Genomic DNA, 12,136 nt, shown 5'->3' with positions numbered 1-12,136 from the left:
GTAGCTAGTTTCAACACAGATCATCGATAATATCGTGATTTGATTCTGCGTTTAATCGCTATCTAGCCATGAAAATGGCACAAAACTATTTACTTGTAGTAATTAAATATTACGGCAAATGTATATATATGTATGTACAAGTAACACTATCGATCAAATTATTTATTTTTATACCGAAGGTATTAGAATTTGAATTAAATATTTGGTCAGATTTTATTATTACATCGTTCATGCTAATCCGAACATAAAGGAATTAAATCTGTTTTATTTATTTATTTTATAGAATTAAAATAAATAATTGATTGTACATAAGATATTAAATTAACGATTTAAGTAGAAAGAGGGCATTATCAAGGTATTCGTTAAAATGAATCGATAACTGACATTATCTAGCGACGGAAACGCATGAATTCAACGTCAGCTGACAGTAAGAACATATGGCGATCGATTAAGATCGCTACGCGTCAATCGAATTAATTAAATTCGTTATATCGATCGGCAGATGTATATCTTGATGAGTGAAGTCATCAAATAGAATTATATTATATTATAGTATAGTAGATAGCGTAATGGCTGGAAATTTATGAATTACCATAGCAAATATATTCTATCGGGGAATATGCAAATATCAAATGCTTCGAAATCAACACGATTCTAGTTTCGTCTCGTACAAATTTACGTTTAAACGGAAAAAGGCACAAAGATATAACGGTACTATTATAACGGTATCATGCTAAATGTCAATTTTAGTAAACAATGCTTGCGTACATTGAGCGCAATGCATTCCACTTCGAAGCGTGAATGCGATGCGCACAACTTGTTCTCAAAGTAAAATGACACAAACGTTAAAAGCATCGAAACAAAAATGTTCTAACGCTGCTAGCAATCTCATACGTCCCACTGACTCGTACACTTCGTGCACACTAGCGAACGTGTGCGTGTCTACTTTTCCAAAAACATGACCATAGCCTGTCATACCTAGTCGATATTATTAAAAAAAAAAAAAAAAAACAGCTACAATAAAACACGCCAAAACCGTTTCCAAAACTAAACTTTCGCCATTTTAGCATAGACTACGTTCGTTATCTCGATGTTCCATTTGTAATTGCAACGACCTAATAACTTCTTAATAAAATCAGCAATTACAACACTGACAATATCAAAATGTGACGAATCGCCACTGTCATGTTGTATATCGTTTTATTTTGCTAAACACTATTAGTACTAATTGCGGAGACTTTTAAATATTACAGGGCGATATTAAACTTTGTCAAACTTGGAAATTCGTCTATTTTCACTAGCATATTTGCCGTTGCGTTGCATGCACGATACGCGAGTGATACAAAATTTCGAAAATTATCAAACGCAAGGTGAAATTTTACTCTTTTTGGGCATATTATACGAGTAAAAGGAAACGAAAGAGAGGAGATAAAGAACAGAATGCAACCTCGAATGTTGCAGTATTGTTCAAAGGCTCGTCATCAGCCCGAGGAAGCATCGCAAAGCTCTCGACAGTTTCAGCAAAAGCTGTTTTCACGTATGTACGTAGTGTACGAAGCTACGGGTGAATCTATCCACGGCCGTATGGGAACCGTAAACTGCACGATCCATTGGGGTGGACGAAAGAAACAGAGGGTGCACGAGTAAAGGTCGGTGACGCAGTAACGCCACAACTCCCTATGTACGTGTCCCTACACGTAACACATAATTCGCCGACCACGCCTCGATGCTTGTGACTACAGTGTGAGTGCGTGCGTATGTACAAATTCGCATGCACTCGTCGACGCAAACACGCGTGCGACCTCGATTCGATTGCACGTAAGGGTCTCGCGACGCACAACAGCAACAACAGCAACAACAGCCTAGGGTTGCGCGTCTCCGCTTGCGTTAAAACAAGTCGAAGAATAGGCGTGACAAAATCCTTGACTTTACAATACGATCTACGAACGTCGTATGTATCGATACGCACGTATAATAAGCACGTACTTGTCGCGAAATGTGAATAGTGTTTGGGAATAGCTTTTGCCAGTGCAAACAAAATGACGAAACTCGAGAAATTCGCTGAGAAACATAATATCTATTTGTATACATGTATATACATATATAAAATATATCTTATACCCGCTAGGACTGTTATATTTTATTGTATCTGTCAATTTATTATCGCCTAAAAGATGATCTGATTGCATCGTGTGTTGATTTGTTTTAATCAAAATGGCGATATTTGTACTATAACGAAGCAAAAATTGTAAAAGTTTCATCTTTCATCGATTCGAATGGCGTCTCGTCGATTTTCACTCCCACCTTATAATATCTTATACTGTTGTGTGATTTGATAGCGATTTCGATCGTAAGAATTGGTGGAGATTTTGTGACCCCTTGAATTGCATTTTCCGAGGCATTACCGATTTAGTATACCCACTCGAGTAGTGTATAAGAAACCTTGCTAATAAAAAAATTACGAAAGGAGGACGGCCAATGGAAAAATATAGTATTGTAGTTAATGGAAGTTTATTATTGCTCGACATGTCTCGGATAATATCCATCATCTTTTTTATTTTATCTCATTTGAGTGAGTATCACTAATACGCACCTATATTCGCGTATAAAATATAATCAGTTGAATCACCGTTATTTATTGCATAAAGAAATTCTTTTCTTTTTTCTTTTTTTTTTTGTAAATCCAATTGCGCTTTTCGTAATAAACATTATTAATATTTATTTATGGAGATTCAGTCCTTTTGTTTTTCCGGTCGGAACAATAGCATTAAAATGCACGAGAAACGCGAAAATTACTTTTCGGAACAAATAGCATCGTTTTGATTTTCATAAATCCCATTGAATTACACTCTTTCTTTATTACGTGCAACAGTTTGTAACTACATATATCTACTACGACAACGTATATATCTAAGAACATAAGTGAAAGTAAATTATAAAACAACGGAACGAAGATCTATGTGTGTGTGTGTGTGTGTGTGTGTGTGTGTGTGTTTAGATCGGCACGATGCGACGGAGCGAGAAGCATTTTAAAAAGAAATATTTTTATGAAACATATCTGTATACATTTTGTATCGTATGGTGGGCAGATACAACGAAAGATCTGTATCACGGCTTGCTCTAACTTGAAAGTAGATAAGGTTTTCATCAACTCGTTTAATTCTTCGTTATTGCGCCCTACTTTATTACAAAAGTATTATTGGTCCTATTTTATTACAAAGCAAGTTTCAGAGAGACATTCGAAATTTCTATTCATGTTTGATGTTCTATATTATATTTATATGATGTTTTATATACATACAATTAACTCGAAATATATTCATATTTACCTAAAACTAGAATTTTATTCTGTCATTGGTAATTTATTTTGAAATTTAATATTGCGCCTCTTTAAAAGTTGCAAGATACGCGAGAGCTCGTATATGGTTATCGATAGTTTCAAAATTCTTAACAATTTGTATGAACCTAATCTATGTTTACAAACGTGGTAAAATACGTATAGTATTATATACGTATAGTATAGTATACGATAGTAAAATATGTATGATACGTATATAAAACAATGTGCCTAGGTGCGCTAATACACAGCCTAGTAAAAGAAACATGAAGTTGGCATTATTTTCGAGCTACTGATTCATCATATTAATGGCTTAATAATATATGTGTAAAGATAAGATATAGAGATAATGCTCGGATCTTTAGACGAAAGGAGGTGAAAGAAACCTGTATATAGAGAATAATTTAGGGAAAAACTCGTTTCGTTTATATTTGCTAGATTATGCGTATAGGTTATATGTTGAATTTTGTACGAAAAAGTAAAATTCGTTGACCGTAGATAACATAATAACGCGACATTTTAACACTTTTAGAAGCTCGAGTTCAACGTATGAATATATGTAGATTCAGAGTTCAGAGGTAACTTTCTCAAAGGATCTCGAAGCGTATCGATCGGACTTGGAAATTCTTTTCTGATTTCTAACCATAGATGCTTTTACCTTTTCGTCATGAATACGCACGCGGTACGTACTCGTATATGTAGTTTCATCGAATACAGGCTTTCGTGGAGCGAAGCCTGTATACGTGTACGCAAGACTGAAGATACTTTGAAATTTTGATCGGTGATTTCCAGAAACGTGATGCGATCTTGGATGAAAATGAGGGTACTTGATTCGTACGAACTAATCACGCAGGTAATATGGTCGCATGGGTCACATCATCTGTTCAAGAGTTCACCCGTTACAAGATACAACTGCAAGATTCTGTTAAATAGGGAAATCACAAATCCTTGACCATTTGTCTGTTACATATTCATAAAAATAAATGTGCGTGTGTATGCTTTATGTGTATCTTTTGACAACGAACGTCCTATTGTTACACCTTGACCGTAGAAGGCAATGACAGATTCGAAATTAGAATGAAAATATGTATAAAAATATGAATGAAAATCAGACTAACCTTGAGCGTAGACAACACACAAAAATGCGACGACGGTGGCGAGGACGTGACACCACATTATTTTCCCTTTTTTTCACTTCTCTTCTTGAACACACCCCGTTTGCTTCTTTTCCCTGTATCCAACGTTGTTTCACTTTCCACGCGAGCTCACGAATCTGTCGGTTTCTTTGCACAAAAGAGAAGGACGCACTGTGTTTTAATCGTGTTTCCGACGTATCGCGTGCCGGTTAATCGACGGGGTTTGTTTCGACCAGGCCGTAACTCGATCATTTAACGTCACGAAAGATCCTATATTCACTCATATCACCCGCCGTTCACGTTTCGTAAGATTTCCGCTACACTGTTTTCGTTTCTTCTTTTACTTTGCTATTTCTAGAATTCCCCACTAATAAACAATCGGTATTTTTAAGTAGTCACCCGTCGCGATTCTCACTTTCGCGCGATTCTTCGGGAAACTCTCCTCGACATACTCTGTTTCTGCATTCTGGAATGTAAGTAACGTCACATATCAGACTTGGATAAATAAAATTATAATTAGATTTTTATCAAAACGATATTTAACATTTACTAAGATTACAACAATCTTGCTAAATATTAAAGCAGTATACGAATACGATGCAACAATTTATTCGGAAAGCATACATGGTCACTGTATCTTAATTCAAAATAATACACTACTGGACGAAATATGCTTTGTATAAATTCGACGGTCGAAAAAGATTACTTGACGTGAAAATCACACCATGTAACATTCCGAATTTACTTATATATTACACAATAACTAACAAAATTGCCTATAATATTGTGTAAAAGGACTACATACATGGCATGTATAACGTACGTATAACGTAAAAACGTATCAACCAAGATTCAAAGGAAAAGCTCTTTCGAATGATCTCTATTACAACATTTTAACGACAGTTTGTGTACAAGTTATAAAACGAATATATTTAATTGATAAATACGTATATTCGTACGGCCGATAACTCGTAAACAGCATAACTTTCTTGTACGATTAATCCGCAAAAGACATGACGTGACTCAATGGACGAAAGTCTATTGGGATTAAATGCGGAGAGATGACGAAATTATTGCGCCGTTATGACTGATTTAACAAGGATATCGGTTATTTCAAAACGCTCTGACTTTTTCCCACGAATGCGATCGCAGCAGTTTATCCTGCGTTGAGAAAAGCTATTGAATGCTTTCGAATTTTAAAGATCACGGTATTCTCGCAGATATATTACGCTAGAACTATACACGCCACAATTACGTCGATAAAACAACAAAGATATTTCCAATCATCTTCTATCAGGACATGATTCCTATTCAAACGCTTTGTGTTTGTCCAAGTTGTCCAATTACAAGTATCCAAAAATTCAAAAAAATTTAATAATGTGAAAAACATTTTGATGAAAAGTTGTTTATGTAAATTGTTACGTACAGATATCAATGTTTATCAGTCATGATTCCATATCGAAAATTTGTTCGATCAGAGGAAGGAAAAACCGTATTGATAGGAAATAAGAAATAGGAATGAAAGAACTATCGTGAAAGAAAGTTGGCAAACCAAGTGAGCAAACTCGGTAGAATCAAAATACTACTCGAGTATACCGTAATACAGAGCAATAGAGGGTAGAGCAGAAGAATCTTTGGCCAGAATCTCCTCTTTTCGAAAGCCTGTTTGAAATTGAGAAAATTGTTATTTAATAAAATATATATATATATATATATATATATATATATATATATATAATTACGTATAATTTATCCAATTGTAACATAATAGTAATAATCATACGGAGAATTTCTAATCATAGGGATGTGAGTTGCGATAAAAACTTTCCTCTTCCTGTGTTTCATGCTACTGCTTTTCGCTTTCTGTCTGTTTCGTTATCGACCCTCTTTCTCGATACCACGGGATACGACGCGAATATGCTAACGGCATATTGAAAAGGCAACTCGACTTTTCGATGGATTTTATCGTCGATGATTGATGAACATGGAACACGTATCTCTCTGTGCAACCTTATAGCGTAACTCTAACAGTGTGTTATGCTTTCGCTTACAAATCAAATACCACTAGCAAGGCTTCCGTTGCTTCTTCCTTTTCTACCAACTTTCCTTTCAACCTACGCCATTGTCGCTAGCCACCCTAAATCCTCCTACTCGCGTTCTGGCACTCTGGGCCGCAGCAAGACATAATTGAATAAAACTGCTAAGTGATTAATTGTATGAACCTTCGCGGTGCTCTTCCTTGCCAACTAACTTCGTACTCGACTTTAAAGGACATTTACCGCGTCATTTCACTTTTTCCGCCGTTTCAATATACACGCGTACCTTGGTTCGACGGAATTTCAACCTTATTTATCCTCTATTCACAATGTACATATGTATTAGCATCCACTCGTATTCATTTATCAATTACGACGTAATATTAACGTTATTAAGTTTATAATACAATATAACACGTATCTCTGGCATTTATTGAGACGTGTCAATTGTACGAGCACCAAATGATATATTACAAATAAAACCACATCCAAATATAATTGTACAATAAATAACACGAGAGAATTATATTTCAGCAATGTGATCGAACGTAACATATAATTGAAGAATACAATTTTTTCGAGTGTATAGATTGGTACTATGAGATTCCATTAAATTGGAATTTGATAAATGTTCAATTCGAAAAAATTGTTGATTATTTCGATGAATTTTGTTGTTTTCGTGTATACGTACATATTTTTCCATTAGTTTTTTAGTTAATGTAGAAAGATTTGTCGATGTGAACAATACTGCTTGACCTTGTTCATTGGAAATTGTTACACGGAAGAAGTTTGAATTGAAATATACAACTGTGCTATATTCTGTTTGTATCGCAAAATTATTCCCCTATTATTGTTCTTGTGTTACTATACTTTTTACAATCGTTCTTCCTATGATGTACATTTTATAATATTTGAATGATTTTCGCAGAACCGGTAAGTTTTACTATATAGTACATAAGGACACAATCGTAAACGAAGTTTCCGAGTGACTAATTTGCGGTAAAACGATGCACAGGCAGCTGTTGCTAAGAATAGGGTAAAAGCTAGTAGGATTGCCGAACGTGCGAAATAATACCGAAGAAGACGTATCCAACTATGTAGGTATGTACTATACATATACTATAGAAATAAACGGAGGACAGTTTCCATGCGTTACGGTAGAAAACGATAACTTTAGACGCGTAATAAACTAAAAATACAGAATATTTGAACTTTTCACTGACATTTATGAAACATTTTCTCTTTATCTTAAATATCTATGATATTATACATAAATCTATACTTTTTGAAAATGTGCTGTTATTCGTTAAGTTGTTGCAAATAAAAGATTTACACGTGCAACGATATTTGCGTGAAAATTTTCGTTTAATTTGACGAGAGATGTTAATTTTGATACGAAGTAAATCTATTTCCGGCAAGTTATTCTCTTCTTTATTAAAAGTGGAGATTTTCGCGCAACGAATCATACTGTTCTCCTTTCGTATCTACGCACATCGATACCCGTGTATCAATCGTATACGTAGAATTACAGATTCGATGTACAATTTAATGTAAAACTAAATTCTATTTTGCTGACTCTAAAAACGCTTCGTACTTATGATAACGATAAACAATTATACTTGGATACTAATTATAATTGGATTCTAATCTCCAATTTTTACTTTTACTCGAGTTATATTCATTGGCAATTTGCATTTCTTTTACAAATAATTTCAAGGAAAAAGCTGTATGATTTATAGTTTGGATTACGCTATCAAATCGAATTTACTTGTTCGCCTTCTCACGTCTAGATCCGGTCGAGTTTTACTAGTTTAAAACTTGGCACAAGAATAGAAGAGGTTTTGATTCGCTGGAAAGGAGGAATCAATGAATTTACTGGATTTCAAGAAAGTTTCGCATCTCTGAAACTAAAAAGCAACTAGTTTCATTCGAGAAACACAAGTTCCTCTCAGTCGGTTTTCCGTCGAAAAGATTTGTCACCAAGTGCCAAAGATTCACACTTTTCAGTTTATATTTCATTGTCAAGCAATGCAATATCGAAATGCAAAATCGAAACCACAGTGATTTTTACTAACAGCATCCAACTTGTATCGTAAGAAACGGACGTTTTATCAAATTTGTTTGAATTTATAGAAAAAGTTTTAGTAGGATTGTATTGCATCTTCAAGTGGACTTACGAGCATTAAACACGTTAAGCGAACGTATAACGATACGTATAACCGTGTAAAATAGAAACGCTCAAACAACAAAAACGCTTTTTGTCGGTTCCTGTGGTGTTTATCTATAAAATTCGGTGGAACTCGGAACCCCGAGTGCGAAAAACTTTATTAAACGTCGACGTCATCGTGCTTCGTTCGCATTATCCCTTCCATCCGTGTTACACCGGTGGAACGATGGAACGGTGGAAGTTACCGCACCGAATCGAATTTGCTAATACGCCCAGCAGCCCAGAGGGACTTTACTCGTCGCGCGGTAGGAAACGTTGTCCAGGTTATTTAGCAGGGAGAGAAACATCACTTCTAACAACTTATTTACTGAAAACGTTTATAAGCGATGTTCGCGTCAAGAAGGATTTAGATTCGAATGCGATTCTCCGAGCTCGTCGCGTCGGTTCAACAATTTTCACTTGCTGCGTTAAATCGATATTATTCATTTCCCTGAATTCGCCAGATTATTCGTTATTATTTAAATCTCTATTTTGATAAATATATATGTACGACGAAATAATTAACAATTTTTATGATACAAATGTACTTTATATATCTACGTATATATCAGCAGCTATTTATTATCATACGAGCACGTAATTTAAAAGAATAGTCCAGCAGCTCTCTCGTTACTTTCTCAATTTTTCTAACAAGCAGTGGATATTCTAATAGTAGTCGCATTCTAATGCAATCCCTAAGTTCGAGTATATCCTTCGATTAACGCAATCTATATATACCGCGCATTAAAGAAGATTAAAGAAGATTAAAGAATTTTAACTTCTAAATGGGTACTTTGCGTAATGCGATAGTCGTTTTCAATGAGTATATTTTAACGCATTCCTGCTAATAATTCGTTAATCCGCAACAAATCGAACGAAAGAAACGCAACAGTGCTGCACCGTGGTAAGTACCGTGCTGTTTAAAAGGAAATAACGTTTTATTCGGAAAAGTTTGAGAGTATATATCGAGTGAAGCATGGAAGCTTCGTCTTTTCAGTCAGTTTCATCTTTTTCTATCTATAAATAAATACGTATATATAAATATTTTAACAGAGTCTTTGTATTAGAATTGAAAAAGATTTTGACAGAAGTTGACAGAATGACAGGAAAGTTGTTAAGGTTGTTTAGTTAAACGATACGTATCTATCTTTAAAGTATATGATCGATGAAATTCGACCGATGACGTTGGTATAAGGACGAAATCACTATAAATTCTCGCGAACGGCAACGAATTGTTCATTCGAACGAAGATAGGAATCGCATACGTTTATTATACTTCGTCAAAATCTAGGTGCTCTCGATTCATTTGGAAACTGACTTGTCGGTATCAGCCAAGTCAGTATCGTCGAATGGCTGAAAAACGTTCTCTTCTTTATTTTTCTTTTTTCTATTTTCTTTTTTTCGTTCCACCACAGCAAATCAATACGAATTAATTCGTCGATAAAAGTATCGTATCGGTGGGAATTTTGTGTGCCACCAGATCCTCAATTACCGAACGGTCGACCGAGAAAAACTCGTTGAACTCGTTAAGCCGCAGCGGCGGTCCTGTTACCAATCCCAACGCAACGATTCAACGTCGAATAAGATTCGTACGAGGATAAAATCACGGCAAGGGTGTATCTGGCGGTAACGTATCCGAAGTCACGTATGCTCTAGGTTGTTCGATATCGATAAATGAAATGAAAATAAAAATTGATGCTAGAGTGGAGGCTACGAAGCGAACGACTGTAAATTGTAAGACAGAGGTCTTTTCTTTATACAATTTCCTGTCATCTTACATACTGTCGTACGACATATAGACAGAATAGAACGATAAGGTATCGACAAGGAAATAAATCGAGTCAGTTCTCTTTTTACCTTCTCTTTATCGTCGAGTAAAATATAGTTACAGAAATTACAGGTATCGCAAACGTGCGATTACAATTGCACGCATCCCAATCGCGAATCAAATTCGATAACACTTATAGTTTATCGAAGAATGCTCGGACAAAGCAATGTATGTATTTAATTAAATGTCAAACATATTTGAGACTGCAAAAACGAAAAAGCGGAAAACGTGGAATATATATTGTAGAAAGTTTTCGTTAAATCGTTAGCGTGAAAGTGGGAAACGATAGGGATTGAAGAATTCTCTGTTAGATTATGATATTGGTAAATGATCGCACGGTATTCGATTAATGTTAATACATGGTCGGTAGAAAGGGTAAAAAGTGTGCTCCAATGGCAAGATGAAATAAGGAAAACAGCGAATAAAAAAAAGGAAAAGAACGAGAAAAGGATAATAAGAAGGTAAAACGCGATTCCTTTCAGCCAAGTTCATTTTATGGCCATTAGATAGAGAAATGCGGCTGTTGCCTATGGGAACAAAAAGGATACGAAGAACAGAGGAGGAAATGAAACTCGGCAAAGCAACTGCCTTCGGTAAGTTCGAACTTTGGAACATTTTACATAAATTTGTTCACCCATCACAAGTTAAAAGTTTCTTCGATTCCGTCTCCTCACCGATATGCGTGGTCGAAAAGAATCTTGAGAAAAATTCACTTGCCCCGGTTACGAGATTTATCCTTACGAACTCGGATATATGTTTGTGTATATACTAATATACTATATACGTGCACAGAACAAGCCCAAATAAATACATATATACTGGCAAAGCTGAAAGTACGCGAACGCTCGCGACCGTCGCGGGCTGAATACTGGCGCGTCGTGCCGCCCGGACTTTTAGTTCCCGGCGCTACCGAGAAGCGTCGCGACGCTTCTCGCGCCCCACTCCGTGCTTCAGCCCTTGGTTCGCGTCAGCCGGCCGGCCCTCTCAAATCGTCCGGCACGTTTCACGGTATCCCTCGGTTCGCCTCTCCTCGTTTCGCCTCTCCTCGTTTCGCGACGCCTCGCCGCGCCTCGCCTCGCCGCGCCTCGCCTCGCCTCGCCTCACCTCGCCTCGCCTCGCCTCACTTCAACCCACCCCATCCCACCTCCCACCGCTTCGCCTCACCTCGCCCAGACTAGCCAAGCCAAGCCTAGCCTCGCCTCGGCCCTTCTCGCCCTTCTCGCCCTCTGATGCCTCACCCCGTCGAGACTCGACGGATCTCGTATTTCCATTCTCGATCGCCCCGTGACGCCTCGTATCATCACCTGTATGTACAATGTACAATGTATAGTCTTTTGATGCGGTGCTACCTGCTAAATGACAACTCTCTACTGGATACTGCTTCGGACACTTAACTTCAAATACGTTTGCCCATCTTCTTCGAATCGTCCGTAGGAACGACGATACAGTGACAAAATGTACAGTAAGTGACAGTAAGCGATTAATAATAAAACGATATAATGGCACAAACTATCGATACTGCTACAATTATTGTACGAATCCTAATCTGCTACTGCTTTTAGTCCCTTTGTTTCGCTTTCTATCACACCTTGT

The 12,136-nt window shown here is 36.5% G+C and overlaps 1 protein-coding gene across 9 annotated transcripts in view; it reads right to left on the bottom strand.

Moving 5' to 3' along the window:
* LOC138177904 (nephrin) overlaps positions 1–11,416 on the bottom strand; it is a 94,995-nt gene extending 83,579 nt beyond the window's left edge. For 6 of the 9 annotated variants that reach the window (XM_069109220.1, XM_069109213.1, XM_069109218.1 and 3 more), the window contains exons 1-2: positions 11,218–11,416; positions 4,456–4,939 (exon numbers count right to left, since the gene is read on the bottom strand). Coding sequence is in view for 7 of the 9 variants with exons in the window: in XM_069109213.1 (XP_068965314.1) it covers positions 4,456–4,513 (58 nt within the window). In the remaining 2 variants the exon portion in view is untranslated. Of the gene's footprint in view, positions 1–4,455; positions 4,940–11,163 lie in introns of all 9 variants that reach the window. The other 3 variants (XM_069109215.1, XM_069109214.1, XM_069109221.1) reach the window with 3 other exon arrangements.
* Between the last annotated feature and the right edge of the window lie 720 nt (positions 11,417–12,136).

This window comes from Bombus flavifrons, chromosome 3 (genome assembly GCF_040668555.2).
Source record: "Bombus flavifrons isolate JBK064 chromosome 3, iyBomFlav1_principal, whole genome shotgun sequence".
Taxonomy (NCBI): Eukaryota; Metazoa; Arthropoda; class Insecta; order Hymenoptera; family Apidae; genus Bombus; species Bombus flavifrons.
The sequence above is the reverse complement of the archived record's forward strand: the minus strand, read 5'-3'. Positions and strand labels throughout refer to the sequence as shown.